This window comes from Aethalodelphis obliquidens, unplaced genomic scaffold, assembly GCF_003676395.1.
Source record: "Aethalodelphis obliquidens isolate GAN/ISIS:26980383/991018 unplaced genomic scaffold, ASM367639v1 scaffold7, whole genome shotgun sequence".
Classification (NCBI taxonomy): domain Eukaryota; kingdom Metazoa; phylum Chordata; class Mammalia; order Artiodactyla; family Delphinidae; genus Aethalodelphis; species Aethalodelphis obliquidens.
The window spans coordinates 12,040,999-12,063,762 of record NW_020837951.1 but is presented as its reverse complement, the minus strand read 5'-3'; the positions used below and the strand labels follow the sequence as shown (position 1 = coordinate 12,063,762).

The 22,764-nt window shown below is 39.6% G+C and overlaps 1 protein-coding gene across 2 annotated transcripts in view; it reads left to right on the top strand.

The window, feature by feature from the left end:
• Positions 1-22,764, top strand: part of RABGAP1 (RAB GTPase activating protein 1) — a 170,955-nt gene that overhangs the window by 4,975 nt on the left and 143,216 nt on the right. Inside the window, exons 1-2 of one of the 2 annotated variants that reach the window (XR_003432507.1) lie at positions 2,834-2,918; positions 18,408-18,607. Coding sequence is in view for 1 of the 2 variants with exons in the window: in XM_027104919.1 (XP_026960720.1) it covers positions 18,458-18,607 (150 nt within the window). In the remaining variant the exon portion in view is untranslated. Of the gene's footprint in view, positions 1-2,833; positions 2,919-18,407; positions 18,608-22,764 lie in introns of those variants that run through there. The other variant, XM_027104919.1, reaches the window with a different exon arrangement.

Below are 22,764 nucleotides of genomic sequence, written 5' to 3'. Positions count from 1 at the left end.
ACCTTGTTCTCCAAATACAAGAGTTCTGTATTTTATTTTTATTGAAGTATAGTTGATTTATAATGTTGTGTTAGTTTCAGGTGTACAGTAAAGTGATTCAATTTTTATATATGTATATATATATATTTTTTCATTATGGTTTATTACAGGATATTGAACATAGTTCCCTGTGCTATACAGTAGGACCTCGTTGTTTATCTATTTTATATGTAGTAGTTTGTATCTGTTAATCCCAAACTCCTAATTTATCCCTCCCCCACCCTTTTGCCCCTTTGATAACCATAAGTTTTTTCTATGTCTGTGAGTCTGTTTCTGTTTCATAAATAAGTTCATTTGTGTCATATTTGAGATTCCACATATAAGTGATATCATATGGCATTTAGACAAAGACTTTAAAACTGTCTTAAAGTTGCTCATTGAGCTAAAATGAAACATGGATGAAGTCTGGAAAATGTACAGAAAAATGGGAATATCATTAAAGAAATAGAAATTATAAAAAGGAACTTAAGTGGAATTCTGGAGTTGAAAATATAATAATAGAGAGAAAAAAGTTCACTTGGGTTCAAAATCAGATTTGAGCAGGCAGAAGAAAGAATCAACAAACTTGAAGGTATTTCTTTCAAACCCACCCTTTTTCCCACCCTTTCTTTTGCCCTAGTTCAGGCCTTTCTGAACTTAGGCAGCCTCCAAAGTGTTCTATTTACTCCCTGTTTTCCCTTTTCTACTCCCACCAGAATGAAATTTTTAAAAAACTCAAATCTGATATTGGCACTATCCTTAGAAACCTCTAAGGGCTCCCAGTATTTATAGATTGAACTTCATTTTCCTCATTTAAGTATTCAAGGACCTTCCCATTCTGCCTCCAGCTTACCACATCAATCCATTGAGCTTGAGATATAAATTCCAGTTTCCAGGATATACAAGGTCTAAGGGAACAAATTCAGTGACTTCTTGAGGAAGCAACCATTCAGATCCAGAAGGTGGGAAATTTTGCACTTCAACTGGACCAATTTCTTCAATAGGCCAGTGTCTTTCCATTTTTTTTCTTATGTGCTAGATTTAAAAATACTTAAGGGACATCACAACCAGATACAACATGTGGGCCTGGATTGGATGCTGATTTGGGAAAACTAGCTGTAAAAAAATATATTTGGGGCAACAGAGAATTTGATTATAGTTAGGTATTAGATGAGAGGAAAATTTACTGAAATGATATTACTGATTTGGAAAAGCCAGCTGTAAAAATATTTTTAGGTTGTTAGAAAATTTGAATGCGATCTAGGAATTAGATGAGAGCAAAATTTAGTGAAATGGTAAGGTAGATATTGTTAATTGAATAAAGCAGACTGCTTAACTGTGTGATCTCATTTTGTAAAACAATATATAGACACACAAAGAAGGCTACATATTAAAGTATTAATATTTGTATTGGGAATGTGATGTTTTTGTTTTTTATTTTAGGTTGTCCCTATTTTATATTTTTCTCCAGGGCATACTGTAGTGATTCTGTAATAAAATTTTATTTAAAAAATATATGTTAAGATTTATGTATATATTGGGGTAATACATATGAATCAAGAAATACATGAATGTATGGTCACCACACTATTAAAAGTGGTTTTGTCAAGAGTGCCAGGATTTCAGGGGATTTTACTTTCTTCCTAATGTTTCATCTGTTGTTTAAATACTTTAAAATGGGTGTGCATTTTTGTTACATAACTCTATGAGGAGAAAAGGAAGAAAGCTATTTTCCTGCGGGAGTGCAGCCAAGTCTATTATAATAGACAAGTCACAAAGAGGACTGCAACAGAGCACAGCTTTTTTTTTGCTTTTTCTCTGGTGGATTTAGATGCAATATCCACAGGAAAACTTTGCGAATGACTCATTTACCAGGAAAACAGCATATGCTATTTGAATAAAGAAAGAATGAGGGAGAGGCTGGAGAGATTTCATAAATTGTCAAGACTTAATTAGCACCTTTAATATTTGTTTCCAACTACATTGTAAATTCATTCAGGACAGGGACTTTAAAATTCATTCTATTGCCGTTGCTCTGTATATCACTTTCGAATAATTTTTAAATAAAATCCCAGCCCCATCTTTGAGTAGCAGTATGAAACCACCTTGTTCATTTCTGTTCTATTCTGTGTGTCTCAGATACCTCGAGGTAGCTGTGTTGTAGCCAGTCGCCCTTGACTTCAAAGTCAGAAGTTTTGACTTCTGGACTGAATTCTGTTGCTTAGGCTGGACTCCCTTACAAAATGAGAAAAAAAAAATCATATCATTCTCAATGCTTTCTCAAGGTTTGTGGTAAAGCCAAGTGACATACCTGTAAAAGAACCTATCACAAAAGAATCTATCACAATCCCTGGCACTTTTTGCGCCCTCAATAAAGGGCAGGTGAGTTGGGTTACATCATTAAGGGCTGCTTTAGAAACAGCATTTGAACGTTAAAGGTGAGCAAGGGATTCCGTGCTCTAGCACCAGTGTCTTTAGGGTTGTACCCCTCTCAGGCGCAACAGGTACTACCCAGACTGCTACCCCCGCCAATCCTGCTTCCAGTCCGTGATGCAGGCACAGAGCCGCTATCGGCCCAAGCGCGGACACAGCACGGCATTGAGTCCTGCTCCCAGAGTGCAGACTCCACGCAGACGCAGACTCCGGAGGCGGGCTAAAAGCCCAGGTGGGGCTTCGAGGAAAGGAAGTACGCCCCCGCCGCCTGTTGTTGGGCCAATGGGGCCGCTCGGCTTTGCCGTGGGCCTATGAGACAGGGCAGTAGGCGGGGCGGAGGGCGGAAGGAGCCTCTCTCACGTGAGTAGGGGGCGGGGAGGGCGGGGGCAGGGCGGCTGGGGAGGCCCAGGCGGCGGAGCCTCCGGGACGGCGAACGGCGGGCCGCGGAGAAGGAGACGGCGGGTCGGGTAGGGCCGTGTTCCCCCCCCTCCTCCTCCCACCCTTCCATCCACCAAGCCCGGGGGGGATCCTCCGACGGCCCCTGCGGGAGGCCAAGCCGTGTTCTCATCCCGCGGAGTGGGGCAGGCGTGACTGCGCTCAGCTCCCTCGACTAGCCGGGTTGTGAGGGGAGCAGTGATTGGGGGGGAGGGGGAGTCGCGGCCGTGGGGGGAGGACGCATGCGCAAGCGGGAACGCTCCGGCAGCCCCTGCCCAAACCGGTTCCCCCTGTCTGGGTGGGTGTGAGTCTTCCCAGTCCTTCACTTGCGGCCGTCCCTCTCGCCCCCCAGCAAAGCCGGTTTGTCTCTTGACTTACACGTCTGGGGACAGGTCCTATTTGGGAATCTGGCGGCTCCCTCCGCCTCAGTTTCTCCCCATTGCCCGCTGGGCCTGTACCTGTGACTTAGGCTGGCTTCGGCCTCAGGCTAGCTTCCTGCGCTGCGCCTAATTTGAAAGGCTTGCTTTATGCTAGTGTCGGTCTGCCATCTCGTGTTGACGTTTCTGTCTCGTTTTCCCCGCCTGCAATCGAAGTGTCCCCGGTATTCCCCTCTCCCCAGATACTTTAAGTATCTGCCCCCGATACCTCATTGCTGTATTTTGATTACCAGCAACCTTCAGGGCTTTAGGTGTTCAACAAAGCCCGAGGATAACCCCAGACTTCCAGGAGTTCTCTGTCCATCACCTGGTAGTACTTTGGTGTTCCTTCTCTTCTAACATTCGGATTGTAATCATATGCACCTGCTTTAAAGTCAGCTCCATACTTTATTGTAATCATATGCACCTGCTTTAAAGTCGTCTCCATACTTTATCTTGGAATAAAAGTCCTAGCAGACCGTGTTAAGTGATAAGTGATCATGCTGCTGGTGCTCACGCTACAAGTGCTCCGTGAGTTTAAATCTTGTTCCAGCTTGAATTGGAGATCTTTTGGCTTTTTTGTTTGTCAGTGGAAAAAGAAAACTGCCAGAGACGGGTTTCACAATTCATTTGATATGTTCATTCAGGTAAATACCTGTATTCACATACATGTGACTGGTGTAGTAAGTTGCGAGTGTGTCTGTTTCCAGCTGCGTTGTTTATTTAGGAAGAGAAAAAACCAAAGAGAGTAAATTGAACTGAGTTTCCACGTAAAACTGATGTTTGGAAAGTTGAAAAAAAGCTTAGGTGCCAAGGGAGTGCACATTCAATTTTTTTTTTTTTTTTTAACGAAGGACCTGCTGGCCTTAATTCTAGCGTGTATAAGGTGCTATTTTAATATATATTTAAGGCTTTTGTTCGAATTTACTTATAAAAACTGAAAGTGAATAAGGGGCAGAGTTCTTTATAATCTTCCTTCGTAGACCTCCGTTTCCATTAATGAAATTTGAATCCATGATTGATCTGTATTTATTGGTAACATTTAAGATTCACATATAGTTTTATCAACTCAACTTTGTAGTTAAAATTGAGCTATTGCTATGTTGTGGTACACTTTTCATTTCAGTTTTATAACTCATTTTACAGTTAATTAACAGCTCATCGGTATTAAGGTATATATTTGGATAGTTAACCTATCAGCTGTATACATTTTGGCATTCTTTGGCATAGTGGGGTTTTTTTTGTTTTTTATTTTTAAAAAATTTTTTATTGAGGTATAGTTGATTTTGGCATAGTGTTTTATTAGCAGTTTACAGGTGCTTAACCTGGATAAAATGGTAGTCTAGTGGGACTGTAAAAGTGAAGGCACCTGTTTCCTATCTTTTCTACTGCATATTGGAAAAAGTGTATTCACATTATCTACATGAGGGGACATGGTTTTTCGTAAACATATCTCAACTTTACAGCCTACATTCTTTTTTTAAAAAATAAATTTATTTTTATTTATTTTTGGTTGCGTTGGGTCTTCGTTGCTGCGTGCGGGCTTTCTCTAGTTGCAGTGTGTAGGCTTCACATTGCGGTGGCTTCTTTTGTTGTGGAGAACGGGCTTCAGCAGTTGTGGCACATGGGCTCAGTAGTTGTGGATCGCAGGCTCAGTAGTTGTGGCGCACGGGCTTAGTTGCTCCTCAGCATGTGGGATCTGCCTGAACCAGGGCATGAACACGTGTTCCCTGCATTGGCAGGTGGATTCTTAACCACTGTGCCACCAGGGAAGTCCCATAGCCTAGATTCTTTAACGAAGTCATTTTCTACTACTGAGTATATTTCCAGCTAAACTTTACAGCCCAGATTCTTTTAAAGAAGTCATTATCTTTTGTTGAGCATGTTTCCAGCTAAAGTGTTTCCAGCTTAAGTGAAGCCTACTTTGAAGGTCTCACCATTTCACAGTGATTATTTTAACTGCTTATATCAGTTCTACTGTTGAGTGTCTTTATAGATACTGATGTGCTGAGGTTCTAGCATATGCTGCCCAAGTGTTATCTTTGTAGTTGTCAATATAATCAGATATCACACTTTTCAAGCATGTGAAATGAATGAATATAAAACTGTTAAATAATCTTTCTTGGAGATAGAACTCCAAGGTTAAAAAAGTGCTAATTTAACCAGTGTACATAAAGCAGAGTTTGGCATGACATTTGTGTGCTTTGTATGTAACTGCCTTGTTTTATTGATTTTCCGTGGTTAGGTTCTAAAGAAAGAAAATCCAAGGCCAAGGATTTGGCTGTCCATGGGTATACATGATAAAACATACTAATTTAACAGCTGTTTCTTTTGGCATAAAATGATTGCCTGGTCTCCCCCGACCCTCTCCAGTTTTGTGTTGACCCTGAGATCCTTATTCTTTAGAAGAATTGTAAGTCAAAGCAATACTGGATAGACACTTAAACTTATAACAACTTTTGTTGGCCCCTAACTGCCTTGTTTCTCTTCATGTGCAAAGTCTGACCAAATATGGCAGTTTGCAAGTCATGAACACTCTAGTTTATAGAATTTAGCCTGGAAGTTTTCCTCTTGCCAAAGCAACTATAGTCCTCTGAGGTAATCACCAGAACTTTTTGAAGGCTGTTCTTTCTATCTAGTAGAGTTCTATAAGGCCTAACTTTTCCTCCAAATCCCTTTTTCCGAGGATCATAAAATAGTAAAAATAAAGCCCTAAATTTGTTCTTAAGTTCATGCTTGACATTAAATAGTATATATTACCTTGGCTGTAAAACATGAGAAGTATATCTTCTTAATTTTGTGGCCGTGCTGCCAGATTTGGAGGTTTGCACCTCTTAGGAGTTAATGCGTGGTTGTTACTTATCTCCAGTTAAGGTTGCATCAGCTTTTGTGTAATAAATCACTACTCCTTGGCATTTATTAATCTTTGTGGCGATAAATTTTTCTCCATAATAAAATATGGCATCTCTTTTTTTTTTAATGTTTATTTATTTATTTATTTGATTGTGCCAGGTCTTAGTTGCAACATGTGGAATCTTTTAGTTGCGGCATGTGGGATCTTTTAGTTGTGGCATGCAGGATCTAGTTCCCTAATCAGGGATCGAACCCAGGCCCCCTGCATTGGGAGCGTGGAGTCTTAGCCACTGGACCACCAGGGAAGTCCTAAATATGGCATCTTCTTAAGGTACATTAGCAAATTAGTTTCTGTGGTAATGTTAACAAAATGTTATTAACTCTCAAAGCTTAACAATAATTTGACTATTTTAAAAATTTCTTTTTCCCATTTTTCCTTATTTATACACTTTGGTAATTATAACTAGGAATCTGTGGTTATCATCTTGTTTTCCAGCTTCTGAGGGTGCCCTTTGTGTCAGGAAAAGGAATTGATATGCAGAATCTTTCTTTGGGAACGTATTTTAAATATCATTATGGGTATTAAGAGACAGCATTCAAGGCTAAATTGGATTAAATGTTAGGCGGTTGTATAATACTACTGTGAAGAGCCATGAGTTAATCATTTTAATGCTTTTACCATAGGGTAATAAACTCTCATGCTTTTTTTTAAAAATGAATTTATTTAATTTATTTATTTTTGGCTGCGTTGGGTCTTCGTTGCAGCGCGCAGTCTTTCTCTAGTTGCAGCAAGTGGGGGCTACTCTTCGTTGCGGTGCACGGGCTTCTCATTGCGGTGGCTTCTCTTGCTTCTCTTGCGGGCTCTAGGTGGGCGGGCTTCAGTAGTTGTGGTGAGTGGGCTTCAGTAGTTGTGGCTCGTGGGCTCCAGAGCACAGGCTCAGTAGTTATGGCACACGGGCTTAGTTGCTTCACGGCATGTGGGATCTTCCCGGACCAGGGCTCGAACCCGTGTCCCCTGCGTTGGCCGGCAGATTCTTAACCACTACGCCACCACGGAAGTCCTCTCATGCCTTTTAAATATGCTGATAAATGGATTCTGGCAAGGTGAGAGTAGAAACATGTCATGTAAATCTTTTTTGCTGTGGTACATGATTTCCTATGAGTAGACCTCTGATATACCTGCAAAAGAGAAATGGTTATATCTTTATTGTAGTTACCTGTTGAGTTCTCTGTGAATTGAAGAAAAATCTGATTTCTATCTAACCTCCAAAGTTAATTCTTAGATAAAAAATTGTTCCCTAGCAGAAACATCTTTTTTTTTTAATCTTTATTTTTTTGCCTTTGGGTTGTGAGAAAAGAACTTTTTAGATAGGTTTAAAAAACGTCTGTGGGGCTTCCCTGGTGGCGCAGTGGTTGAGAGTCCGCCTGCCGATGCAGGGGACACGGGTTCGTGCCCCGGTCCGGAAAGATCCCACATGCTGCGGAGTGGCTGGGCCCTTGAGCCATGGCCGCTGAGCCTGCGCGTCCAGAGCCTGTGCTCCGCAACGGGAGGGGCCACCACAGTGAGAGGCCCGCATACTGAAAAAAAAAAAAAAAAAAAAAAAGTCTGTGAAACTAAATTAAATATATGTGAATTCTTTTATCTTCTTACATGGTGCCTATCCTAGTGCTATGAGTGAAAGTGCTCAGTAAATGTTTTTTGGTTGCCCACCCCCTATTCAACACACTTAACAAATGTCCCACCTTCCTTGTATAACTATGGACCAGGGCATTCTTGTATCAGAAGATTCAGAAAACTTGTGTGTCTTCTGCCAAACATTCATGGTTTGTCTACACACATTCCCTTGAAAATCAGAGGTCATGGAAAAGAGAAACCATATTTACTGCATTAATCTCAGGCTTTGATTATCTATCAAATGATTTGCTTACTTAGCATTAAATTCACATAGTTTAAACATTTCAGATCAAAGTATAGACAGATTGATATTCTAAATGGAATAGATACATATTCTTCGCTGTGGTTGAGAAGGAACTATATTGACTAATTTCCTAAAAGCAGGAAAAGTGGGGTTTTTTTTGGTTTTTGGTTGTTTTTTTTTTTGGCTGCGTTGGGTCTTTGTTGCTGCGCGCAGGCTTTCTCTAGTTGCGGCGAGCGAGGGCTATTTTTCGTTGCAGTGCACGGGCTTCTCACTGCAGTGGCTTCTCGTTGTGGAGCACGGGCTCTAGGTGCACGGGCTTCAGTAGTTGCAGCACGTGGGCTCAGTAGTTGTGGCACATGGGCCCTAGGGCTCACGGGCTTCAGTAGTTGTGGTTTGTGGGCTCTAGAGCGCAGGCTCAGTAGTTGTTGCACGCAGGCTCAGTAGTTGTTGCACACAGGCTTAGTTTCTCCACGGCATGTGGGATATTCCTAGACCAGGGATTGCACCTGTGTCCCCTGCATTGGTGGGCGGATTCTTAAACACCGCACCACCAGAGAAGTCCAGAAAAAGTCTTTAGGAAATCCTGCATTGCTTAAAAATGTTTATGTTTTTATATTTATAGAATACTAGTGTAAATTACATTGTGCTTTAGAAATCCATTCCAGAAAAAGTAAATACAAGAATACTTTTACAAAAAATGTATGTTACTGAGGTATGAAGTATAATCTGACCTTGTGAATAAGTAGTATTGGGTTGGCAAAAAAGTTCATTTAGGTTTTCCCATAACATCTTGTGGGAAAACGCGAACGAACTTTTTGGCCAATACATTAACATTAACTAACTCTCCTTGTGTTCCCAGAGGTGGGTTTCTCTTGGGGCAATGGCATCCAAATAATTTTAAAATTTAGCTGCAGAGATATTGTGTTGAAGGGGCATAAAGCCAGCATACCTAGAGTTCTGCAAAAAACTAAAGTGCTGTTTCCTGAAATAGCCAAAGGAACATGGGAAAACCACTTATATGGTTTATTTTTTTCAGGTGTCAGCACTGTTGCACTTAGATAATCAACACAGAGTTAAGTGAATTGTTTTATATGCATTTCATCCCCACTTCTTACTTTTTGTACCTTTCATTAAAAGTATCAAGATATAGCGGGTAGAGTGTGAACTTTGGAATCAGAAAGATATAGATATCCCAAGTCTTGAACTTACTTAATATACGACTGAAGGTAAGATACTTAAGGATTGTGATTCTCAGTTTCTTCATTTGTAAAAGTGGAACTAATTATGCTTACATCATGGATTAGGACTGGGAAGCACCTGGCATTCCCGCCCCGCACCCCTTTCCTGGATATTCTCATTCACAAAAGAGTAGAAAGTGTTTATTCCCCTCATTTTATGTATGAGAAAACTGAAACTATAACATTGTCCAAATTAAATCAAAAAGGACTAAGGAGTTCAAATCCCAGTTGGTTTTTCAATGTAATACCAGACTGTTAACTTTATAAAGTCTTAATGAAACTTGATTAGTCATTGAGAAAGTGAGAAGTAACTCTGAGAACATTGGCTGTCATCTTTAGGCACTTTTCTGTATTGATTTTGTGAGTTTTATCCTAAAGATCCTATAAAGTTAAAATTAGGCTTTTAGAACTTTTATTGACCAGTGAATGGATAAACAAAAGGTGGTATATACATACCATGGAATGCTATTTGACCTTAAAAAGAAAGGAAATTCAGACACATGCTACAATATAGATGAACTTAGAAGACATTATGCTAAGTGCAATAAGCCAGCCATAAAAGTATAAATACTATATGATTCTACTACTTATGTAAGGTACCTAGAGTAGTCAGATTCATAGAGACAAAGTAGAATGTTGGTTGCCTGGGGGAACAGGAGTTGGAATTTAATAGGTACAGAGTTTCAGTTGGGGAAGATGAAAACGTTCTAGAGATGGGTGGTGGTGATGGTTGCACAATGTGAATGTACTTAAAGCCACAGAGCTATACAGTTAAAAATGGCTAAAATGGTAAAGTTTATGTTATGTACATTTAACCACAATTTTTAAAGATTAAAACTTTTTAAATCTTTTTAAAAATTAAAAAACTTTTGTCTTCTGAGTTATTATATTCCTATAATTAAGCTTTTATAGTTAATCTGGAATTGAAGTAAAAGAGTCCCTTCATAGTTTAAAGAAGTTAATTGTCACAGGCGTTATGGGTTAAAATTTGCCTAAAAGTGACTATTAAGTTAAGCTGGTTTTTCTTGCCTTTATGTGCTGTAGGCCCAAGATGATTAAGTTATATTTTCCTTTTGGTTTTTAAAGCTAAGCTGAAATTATTCAGAAGGATTAAATTAATATGGTTCTCTTAGCTCACTAAAATAATTAAAAGAAACAGCCCCCAAATTCAAAGTCAGACTTAAAGACACATCTATTGTTTAGCAATTAGCAGTGGTGGAAAGGAATTTATTTTTCTAAAGACGGGATGATTTTCCACTGAGTTTTGTTAGATTTGTCCTACCCTTCCCAGGGATAAGCTGTGAGAAGTTCATATGAAAACCAATGCAGCGAAACAAATCTCAAAGCCAGAAAGAAAGAAAAAAGCTGAGATTAAGATTGTATGATTTTTAAAAATAACTTCTTTGTGGTTTAATTTTAAAGAGCTACAAACCCACAAGAATTGGCCTGCTACAGCATGAGACTTGACTCTCTTGCTACTTCCTGACTTGTCTTTTTCTCAACAAGAGTAATCTTAGCAGATATGTGTTTTAGAAGGGTTATATAACTGGGAGCAACATAGAGTGTGGATTGGAATGGGGAGAGAATGGTGTTAGGAACACCAAGGAGGAGAGATGCATTCCTGAAAAGGACATAGGCACCTAGATACCTGGGTTTGGATCAAGTTCTATAATTGTCTCTGTGAACTTAAGCAAGTTATTGAACTAATCTAAGCCTCAGTTTGTCTGTCATATATGAAGTTTATACCTTTCTGGCAAGGTTAATATAAAGATTAGTAATAATGTATATAAAGCTTCTAAGTACCATGTTGGGCATATATAATTGATACTCAGGAACTGCTAAGTATTGTTCTGTCTTTAGATTTAGCAAGATGATTTAAGTATCCTCCTTAAGATTCCCTAAAGCTGTGCTCATTTTTTCACTGGTTGAGCAAACAAAAATGATGAGGATTGGGAGGGAAGTGATGCGTGTTTTGGTACAAAGGGAATCCAAGGTATGTTTTGTGGCTCAGTGTTGTTTAACTGGTTTTCACAGTTAGAAACTTGATGAAGAGTCAGTCAGGCACACTCAAGGGTAGTTCTTTTTGAGTCTCTTTTTTCCAGTTGTCATTCATATCCACATCCCAGACACGCATGTAGTGTATCATATTTGTCATTTGTCCATCTCACATTACACAGACTCTATCACTTAAACACTAATGAAAGAGTATTATTCATCCAATCACATTTATTGAGGACTGCCATAGCAAGGATATGAAGATAATACGAATAAAACCTAAGATCCCTGTCCACAAGTAGTTCAAAGGGACTGTGTGTGCTCATTGTATTTCCAGTATTTACCATGGTGGTTTATACTAAGTAATTGTTTCTGGAATGAATGATCAATATAGTATAGGGGAAAAGATGTATAACATTTTACGGTGTAATAAATGCTGTAATTCTGTGATAAAATTAAAAAGCAAGCAAACAAAAAGCCTTTGGAGCCCTAGAGGGAAAAAAGGAATGTTTCAGAAGGGAAAAGGGGAGGTTGAATATTTGATTGTATCACAAGGTTGCTGGTGGGGAAGAAGGACTAATGGGGGAAATGAAGTCACATTCCTAGCTTAAGAAATGGCATGAGCAAAGCCTTGAAAGCATAAAAATGCATGATATATTTGGTGAGCTGTCTGGTGTGGTTTGATAAAAGGAGATAAAACTAGAATGATAGATTGGCTCCAGATTTTTAAGAACTAATGATATAAAGAGTTTGGATTTTTTTCTGTTTTCAGTCAGGAGCAGTCAAAGGAAGGGGTGAGATATATGATCAAATCTGAATTTTAGAAATTAACTCTGAGGCCTTGATAATGACTAGAGAGAGTCTAGGAAGGGAGACTTATGTTGTAGCTAAGTTGAAAGAGAATGAAATACTCAAGTCAGTGACGTGAAAGATGGCAGAGAAGGAATATATTTGGGGTATGTTTTGGAACTAAAATCCATTAGAATCCCAAGGGAGAATGAGAAAAGGAGTCATGGATTTTGAGGGACATTTCTATCTTGGATCAGTGGTTATTAACCACTGTTAGGGGAGATATGAGGAAGAATATGGTTGTGTGAAGATGGGGTCTGCTTAGGACATGGGACACATGTAGCAGATCCCACCTGTGTATTCACATAACACCATTTGCATACCTCTATTATACCAAGCACTATACTCTATTGTAATTACTTGTTTACTTGTCCATTTTGTTTACTGTAAGCCTGTCAAGGGGAAAGAGTACCTTTCCTCTCTGTAACACTGTACCTAGTGCCTGGCACATATCAAACATTCAGTACTGAATAGAAAAAAACCCACAAACACCCACATGAAATTAGGGAGAAAGACAGGGCTGCAGTATCATCAGCACACACACACACACACACACACACACACACACACACACACACAAATTTATAACCATATGAGGTATTGAGATAGCTAAGGGATCTTGTTCCATGGAACAAGAAGGAGGCCAGGATGGAACAAGAAGGAGGCCAGGATGAATTTAAAGAGTGGGCAGAGGGGCTTCCCTGGTGGTGCAGTGGTTAAGAATCTGCCTGCCAATGCAGGGGACACAGATTCGAGCCCTAGTTGGGGAAGATCCCACATGCTGCAGAACAACTAAGCCCACGTGCCACAACTACTGAGCCTGCGCTCTAGAGCCTGTGAGTCACAACTACTGAGCCCACGTGCCACAACTACTGAGCCCTGTGCCGCAACGACTGAAGCCCACCCGCCTAGAGCCCATGCTCCACAACAAGAGAAGCCACCGCAATGAGAAGCCCCCGCACCGCAACTGGAGGAAGCCTGCGCGCAGCAACGAAGACCCAAGGCAGCCAAAAATAAACAAATAAAATAAATTTTTTTTAAACTTAAAAAATAAAGAATGGGCAGAAAAAAAGGAACTTAAAAGACAGCTGGGAAAAGGTACCAGAGGTAGAAGATGGAAGCAAAAAGATAAGAGTTTCACAATATGGAAATGATCAGCATTTTCATTTATTTCAGCTGGTAGAAGTAAGATGAGAACTCAAAAGAATAGTTTGGGTTTTGAAATTTTGTATTGTTGATTTTTAAATGTTTATAGATATATATATTTTTTCCTTTCCGAACGGATGCTCAGAGAATGTTAAAGTACCCAGGGTCACATAGACAAGCTTTGAATTCATCTTTTAAAAGAGGATGTGCAGTGAAGCTTGGTGAGAGGTAGGGGAGCCAGATTTTGAGAGGGACTGCTCAGTGAGAGTGGGGAGTCCCACTGAAGTGCAGGAGGAGTTCGTGCTTCTCCTTCAGGAAGAGTTTCAGGAAAACCAAGGAAATAAAGATGAACCAGAGTGCTGAACTAGTGGCCGGGAGCTAGCACATTTTACTTGTCTCAAGCATGTCAAGTTCAATTACAAGTATCACGCAGACCTCTTTTATCAAGTTTGGTAGGTCACTTATTGGGAGGTGATTTTTCCTCTACTAATTGCACATTAGCAAATCCATGCCACTGCAATTTCACTGTTTATGTTACTACTGTGAATGATGTTAGAAACAGTACAAATATCTGATGGTATTCTGTCCCAAAAAAGTTCAAGTTTTTAAAAAGTAAACACTGATTATCCAGGAACTGACTGCTTTTGACGAACTGTCAAAAGAGCCTTTACCATGGCTAGTTCTTTTACATTTCACTTTCCTTTAGCTGGGTTTATAGTTTTAAGAGGAGATTGAGAATGAAAATGAATTTTCATTCAACAAGATTGAGGTACATTATTTACTATGATCTTTGCAGGAGTGCATTGTTGAGCATAGAATTGTCACTTACGTTACAGAGCAGGATATAACATAACTGAACCTTTGGTTTGGATGCATGAGGTTGCATAATTAAGCAAAATTACCTATCATTTTAAGTTAGTTGATGTATTAAAGGAGATAGAATGAAACATCCCTGAACTGGCACTCACCAACCTGGCCCTGTTGGTAACTGGACATGTTATAAGGGTCTAGGCTCATCACTTATATAAGAAGGAGACAAACTGTGAGTGCCTACCAAATACCAGGGTGTTCATACGTATATTATTTTATTTAAAGTGGAATAAAAATCTTTGTCTACCTTACAGAATTGTTAGGATGATAAAATGAGATAAAGAATGTGTATATTTTAGTAATCTGTAAAGTACTATTCAGAGATACAAAGTATTCCTTTGCATTTAGTTAGGTATAAATAAATTAGAATATGGAACTAAGAATGTTATATATTTTTGCACTAATATTGTTTCCTAAATTGAATTTCCAAAATCAGTTTTACTTGTTAATTCCTTTAAAATTGGAAGTTAGTTTCACTCTCCAGATAATGAAGAGAGTGATGAAATGGAAAAGAACTGGCTGTCATCAAGACTCTTGACAGCCCTTCAATAGCATTTGGCTCCTGGATATACATATATCTATTCCTTAGTAATTTTTATAATGGCTCCATGAGGTAGATAGTACGCCATTTTCATTTATGGAAACTGAGGCTTGGTGTGACCATGCTTACACTATTATTAAATAGTAGAACCAGCATACTAACTTGGATTTTTTTCTCTTAATGGTGTGCTTTACTGTCACAAATATGACTTCTGTTCTTACTGTCAGTCTGTAAAAGCTGCTCTTGCCTTTTCATGGGTGGCTCTTGTTCTTTTCCATCTTTATTTGCCACTTATCCTATTTCTTTAGCAAATATTTGAGCACCTACTATGTGCCAGTCATTCTTTCACTTGTTAGGGATACAGCAGCTAATGAAACAGGCAAAAATCCCTGCCCTTATGCTTACATGATACTTAAAAACAAATGATTAAAATGTAAAACGTGTCGAATGGTGATAGGTGGTATAGAGAAAAGTAGAAAGAGGGATGGCAGTGCGGGGTATTTGGGGGAGGAAGTTTGTACTTTATTGTCCATGAGAATTGGAATTAGAGTAGGGGACTTCATGTGGTAATTGGTGTAAGTAGGGATTAAAGACAACAAAATTAGTTCTTATGGTCTCAAGACAGAGGTTGTAAATACTGTAGAATTTTGCCAGGAGTATACCAAGTTCTGGGACACGTCTTTATTGTGGAGGCCAGGGAAGGGGTGGTCTTATTCAGAGACCTTGGAGGCCATGGGCTCCCTTTTCACTTCTGCCCATGGAGGCCAGAGAAGAGGAGTGTTAGTATATAACCTTTCCTGTACTGCGTAGTGTTTTGATAAATCCCATTCCCACTGAGTGATTCAGTTACTTTCAGGTGCCAAAACAAATAGTAAAGTATCTTATAAAGTGTACTTTCCTGTCACCTCCTCAAAGAAAATAGGTTGAGCTTTGAGCCTGCCAAATCTTCTCAGTTTCATAGTATAAATACCAAAGTATACTATTTTTGAGTCTAGAATACTGTAGAAAGTTCTCAGTGTCTCTGAGATCATAGCTTTAGGGAACTTTCCCAGGCCCTCTGCTATCTTACTATTAGTAACATTTTAAAAGATAGAAAAAAGACTAATTAAACATGAAAATCTTACCCAAAGTACAAGTTCTAAAAAAGATAGAGACTCCTTTATCTGATACTGACTATTTTGGAACAAAGCCCAAACATTTGTAGCATTGGAAAAGCATCATAATCTAATGGAAAGAGCTTAGCTTCTGGAATCATAGATATGTTGGTTCAATTTTTAGCTTTGCTTCTAACCAGTTAAATTACAACCGTTACCTTGAACAAGTTACACTGTCTCTCTAAGCCTCAATTTCCTAATCTGTGAAATAGATATATGAATATTAAGTTTGCTGTTCAGGGACTCAACATCAAATTGTAACACAACATAATAGGTACTGTAAAAAATGTAAATTGCTATGGGAACCGAAACAAGGCAGGCAGTGCATTTGACTCTGGGGAGAGAATGGGCAGGCCACTTGGAAAAGGAGGGTTATTAGATCATGAACGATTATTTCTAGTTGTCAGAGTACAGAAGCAAGGGAACCACTTTAGGAGGAGGATCCTAGGAGGGCAGATACCTCAAGGTATTAACATATATATCCTTGGCAAAGATATTACCTCCTCTAGTATATTTTTTAACTCTTCCAACATGTTTCCATAGTTTTCTTTACCCTAAATCAGTACCTATTAACCTGTTCAATTTGCCTCTGTTCTCTACTAAATTATAAACTCCTTTTGGGCAAGAATCTATTTTTTCTTGTTTAGCATATTCTATTCTTTATAAACTAGACATTTGGTAAGTATTCATTGCATAGATGAAGCAGGACTACATTTTAAAAAAAGTTTTCAAAAGTACATTTGAAGCATCTCTAAATGCTACGCTACGCATTTAGATTTAGTCCTATGAAACGTAAAGCCTTTAAGCAAGGAAGTTAGTTTAAATAGAAAGCGGGGAGTCCAGGGTTTGAGCTTTAGTTATGCCTGATTAAATGACCCTACACCTCTTGGGGTTGCCATTTCCTTATCTGTTCAACAGTATTGATAATTTCTAGGTTTTCTTCCAACTGTGGTATTCAGGGATTGTGTAATTCTTTTTTTTTTTTTTTTTTTACACGGTATGCGGGCCTCTCACTGTTGTGGCCTCTCCCGTTGCGGAGCACAGGCTCCGGACGCGCAGGCTCAGCGGCCATGGCTTACGGGCCCAGCCGCTCCACAGCATGTGGGATCTTCCTGGACCAGGGCACGAACCCGTGTCCCCTGTGTCGGCAGGCGGACTCTCAACCACTGCCCCACCAGGGAAGCCCGGGATTGTGTAATTCTTGCTACCATGTGTTTATGTAGATATTAGCCTTTGAGGAAAAAATAGTGCTTGGCATATGGTGTATGCTCAATAAACGTATGTTCAATTAAAAATCCAAAGCATAGATCAGGACTTCTTAATTGGAGAGACTAAACAGATTCTCAGAACCTTTACCTCTTTGAGGTACAAGATGAGTATACAGTGAGAACAACTTTTTTTTTTAGAGCAACTTTTGTTTATTGGTTAAAGCTCTCTGAGTATAATGTTGTATCGTCTGTTCTGTTGTTGTTTTGGCAACCAAATGGGAACATTGCCACAAAATATGCAGAACCAGGTTTTTCTTTTTTTTTTTAGGCATTTGTAAAAAATTTTATTTATTTATTTATTTGGCTGCCTTGGGTCTTCCTTGTGGTGGGTTCTTCGTTGTGGCATGCAGGATCTTTCGTTGCAGCACGTGGGCTCTAGAGTGCATGGGCTCAGTAGTTGCAGCACGCTGGCTTATTTGCCCTGAGGCGTGTGGGATCTTAGTTCCCTGACCAGGGCTCAAACCCTCGGCCCCTGCGTTGGAAGGTGGATTCTTGACCACCAGACCACCAGGGAAGTCCCCAGAACCACATTTTTAAATGGTAGATGAGTTTGAGTTTTATTCCATGAGTCAATAAATAATGGAATAGCTTTTCATAATTGACACATTTTTAACTTCTTGCTGGAAATTTTTGGCATGAAACTCTTTTATTGGCAATGTTCATATTGAGCTGAGTTCTAAGAAACTGTGGGATAGGAATATTGAGTTTTTAATAGACTTCTGATTTCTTGCTATGTAAGGTATTTCCCTGCTCTAGAATTTATGCTTGCCTTGCCTTGAATTTATTTTTGGGGGGGGGTTAATATGAAATTTTGTTTCTTAAAACATGTTGTTAGTATAAGTATCAGCAATGTTAGGAAAACCTTAGTTATTGTCCTAAGCGCTTTCAATTTCATTTGTTTATATAGCTTTACAAATTAAAGGATAGAAAACAAGTTCAGTACTTCATAATTTTTCTCTAAAAAGAATAGAATTACAACATATGCCAAAGAAATCAGTGTAGGTAGGCAGAGTTATTCTCAAGGGAATATGTTTTATTTATTTATTTATTTATATATTTGAAATCTGAAGTACCTTGGCCCTCAATTTCATCAAATTCCCTTATATCTGGAATAAAAAGCCTAAACTGTAAGTAGTGAAAGTCTTTGGGAAAGATTTTGGAAGTTTTTTTTTCCCCCCTAAGTTTTTCCATATGTATTTTGTAAAAATTAGAACATAATTGAATATCTGGCAGACATTCTATATGAGTATCTTTATGGTTTTTGTTTTTCAGGCATTTTTAAAATATTTAATCATTCATGAGTTGAGCTTCATTCTTGAGTCATGGATGACAAGGCTTCTGTTGGAAAAATCAGTGTCTCCTCAGACTCTGTGTCTACTCTTAATAGTGAAGATTTTGTCTTGGTTTCCAGGCAAGGAGATGAGACACCATCTACAAATAATGGAAGTGATGACGAGAAAACAGGACTCAAGGTAAAACTACATAACCTACATTTCTTTTGCTTAGCCTTGCTAAAGCAAAACTTGGCCTTAATAGGAAGGTATATGGAGTGAAAGTGAGGACATGGAAATAATATCCTTTCTTTTTTTAATGCTAAAGCTTTTTATTTATAATTAGTGATAGTGAAAAATTTATATCTGATTAAGGATTTTCAATTTGATTAGCTTCTAAATCTTCTGATATCCCTAACTGTAAAAACTAGTGATCATAGTATAAACATTTGTTATTTTAGTATTGTTTCATGTTCCCATTGAGTTAGAGGTGATTGTTTCTTTTGGTCCTGGTGTATGTAGTGTAAAGGCAGTGGCAGGTCTGCAGTGCTATTTATAAAAATAAGTTTTAGAATTAGTAAAACAGAACTTAAAATTCCTGGCTTTTGGCCATTTCTGTTTATATTTTCTCTGCCAAATAAATCACTATTAACTTCTTTTCCCATACTCTGTTACTGTTTTGCTCTTTATGGATATAAGTAAGAACAGGTTACCTGTTAATGTCACTTAAAATGTAAGTAGCTTTAAAAATATTTTGATTCTTGTTTATGTCTATTTATTCAACAAGTGTTTATTGAGTATTGACTTTGTGCCAAGTACTGTTATAAATACTTGGGATACAGTAGCAAATAAGGCAAGCAAAGCCCCCTGCCCTCCTAGAGCTTTTAATCAAATGGGGAAACAGACTCTAAGCAAATAGGAAAATGAATATGTTAAGTAAATTTAGGTGTTTTGAAGAAAATCAAAGCAGAATACATGAATAAAGAGTGAATGGGAGGTACTGTTTTAGAGAATGTCTCGAAATGACATTTGAGCAGAGATCTGAGTGAAATGAGGAAGAACTTGTTCATGGAGAAATGTGAAAAAGCACTTTCCACGGGGAACAGAAAATAAAAAGACCCTGAGGAAGACCACCCTTTTTAGGACAGAGATTAGAGCAGAGTAAATAAAGTAAATAAAAAGTGCTAAAGAATGAGATCACTGGCTGAGAGAGACAGCATGGATGGTGTGAGCTTTGTGGACCCATTCCCCAGAAAAATTGGTGACAATTACTATTTTTTTAAATTAAAGTCTATGGAAATGTTCTAAAGGACATAGAGCAATTGAAGAAACATTTATTCAGAGAAATTTACTAAAATTTGGTTAAGAATCTGTGGTATTTGAGCCAAGACTTGTTTTTTCCTTCCCATCTCCCAGCTGAGCAAGATGGTAACTCCACTCCAGATTGGTACAGTCAAGAAAATAGGGTTTCCTCTCCTCACAGCTCCCACTTGGAGGGCTGTTTTCCAGTGAAGAGCAGGATGAGAGCATTCCTCATCCTGCCTCTGTCACCTTTTGCTGGCCAAGTGTGAATGAGTGGTAGGCGCTGCCTTTTTTTTGCCCAGACCTTACTTCTGGGATGAAGGCTCTACGTAGGGCACAGTGTTGCTGAGAATACTGAGAGCCCAATTGCCCTTACCCTTACCCTGGCTCTGGCATGTAAGGTAGTGGTTCCACACTAATAGAGGGAAGTCAAAAATACCAGAGATTACTACGCAACCTCCCACACCTACCAAATACTCATTTTCTGAAGATGTGTCGCTCAGAGAGAAGTACGTCATTGTCTACACTCCCAACTTCATAACTATAGCTCAGAGATTTTGCCTGCAGTGAGAAGTGGGACATAAAACAGCTCCTTATCTCTTCCCATAGGAACCGACTTTATTTACAACAGAGGGCTTCCCTGGTGGCTCAGTGGTTAAGAACCCGCCTGCCAATGCAGGGGACATGGGTTCTAGCCCTGGTCTGGGAAGATCCCACATGCTGCAGAACAACTAAGCCTGTGCGCCACAACTACTGAGCCTGTGCTCTAGAGTCCACGAGCCACAACTACTGAGCCCACATGCCACAACTACTGAAGCCCACACACCTGGAGCCTGTGCTCCACAACAAGAGAAGCCATCGCAATGAGAAGCCCGCGCACTGCAACGAAGAGTGGCCCCCGCTCGCTGCAACTAGAGAAAACCCGCGCATAGCAACAACAAAAAACCCCAATGCAGCCAAAATAAATAAATAAATAAATAAATAATTTTAAAAAATCATACTTACAACAGAGTGTAGAGGAGTTCAAGCCTAAGGGTACCCTCAAAAACAGTGGAGGTTGTGGTGAAAGGTAATTGGGAAGAGATTGTTAGATTGGTTGGACATACGGTTTAACTGTAGGCTTGCAGGGAGAAGACTGCCTGTGGTAGAGACAGAGCTCAAACATTGACCTCTGGAGCTCTCCTGTCAAAGTATCCTAATTTTTTTTTTTTTTTTTTTGCGGTACACGGGCCTCTCACTGTTGTGGCCTCTCCCGTTGCGGAGCACAGGCTCTGGACGCACAGGCTCAGCGGCCATGGCTCACGGGCCTAGCCGCTCCGCGGCATGTGGGTTCTTCCCGGATCGGGGCACCAACCTGTGTCCCCTGCATCGGCAGGCGGACTCTCCACCACTGCGCCACCAGGGAAGCCCAAAGTATCCTAATTTTATTGGTTTTTTCTGTGGAGCAGTTTATTACCTTAGTGGATTGTTGAAAACTGTTGAGCAAATCAGCCACAATTAGTGGAGTTTAATATCCACATGTAGTCATAGAGACAGAGCATCCTGCGAAAACTACTATCCCAGGATGACTGAAGGCAAATCCAAATTACCCCAGAGGAGCAACATCAAAGGTTTAACACCATGGGAATTAGGGGAATAGAATTTACTAAAATAAGTCAGCTAGTCACTAAACAAACAAGCAAGCATAAAAAATAAGTCCTAGGGTGTGGAGACCAGTACCGAGAACTGGAACAACGTATTACCTAAAATATCTAGTTTCCAACACAAAATGTGAGACATGCAAAGAAACAAGAAAATATTACCTATACATCATTTTTAAAAAGGCAGCACATACTGCTTGTGAGAGTCAAATATTGGACTTAATATGCAAACTTTGAAAGTAGCCATTATTAATATGTTCAATGAACTAAAAGAAATCATGCTTAAAGAAATAAAGGAAAGTATGATGACTGTAAAATCAAATAGAAAATATCATTAAGGAGATAGAAATTACAAAAGAACCAAGTGGAAATTCCGAAGTGGAAGAGCACAACTGAAATGAGGAATTCACTGGAGAGGCTCAACAGTAAATTTCAATGGGCAAAAGAAAGAATTAATGGAAAGAAATGTCATCAAAATGGCAGTACAGGAGTTTTCTACCATCCCACTCTCAAAGAACACCAATTTAGACACTAATGGATGAGAGTGCCTTCATGGAAGTCCAGGAGCCCAACAGAGAAGTTCCAGCACATTATTGGGGCAAAAACATCCAAGATTGGACCCATTGAAGACGATGAAAGGAACAGTTTCATTTTATGTGTGTCACCCCACCCCCAAGGTGGCACAGCTCAGTGCCAGCAGGTATTTAGCTCATGATTTCTTCCATGGGGGAAAGTGAGAGTGTGTGATTGAGCACCTGACTTTCCCAGCTTTGTGGTACACTGCCAGAAAGGCCCATTTCTTTCTCACTCCGTCCAGAATACTGAGTCGTAAACTGGATAACCTGGGGGTCGACAGTTGTGCTGGAAGAAGAGCAGCCAAGATTGGGAATGGAACATCTAAAGGGGCGTGGATCCTATTAACTGCTCTGGGGACTCCCTCAGGAAGCCCACCCATGAGCCACTGGGGACACCTCCCCTGCCAATCCCCCAGCTGGCCCATGGCCACCTCTGAGCTCCACACTCCTCACCCAAACGTGTCCCTACCCTGTGGCTGCCTCCCTGTGCACATCCCTGAGGGCAAGAATGGTATGTGTGAGTCTTTGCAAATGGCTAGTGAGCACATGCAAAAAGTCAACCTGATTCTGTGGGATTGGAAGAAACCACACACTTGAGCACTCATCATCATCTCAGGGAAAACAAATGCGATAGAGAGCATCAAAACACTGGATCAAGCAGAAGAAAGTATTGTGAAGTACAAGACACATTATTTGAAATTATCTAGTCTGAGAACAGAGGGAAAATGAAAAGGAGTGAAGAAAGCTGGCCCATGGCCAGCAGGCCCAGTTTATAGTGTGAACTGTGGCATACCACTAAAATGATCAGTCTATGCAATATTGGAGTCCCAGAAGGACAGGA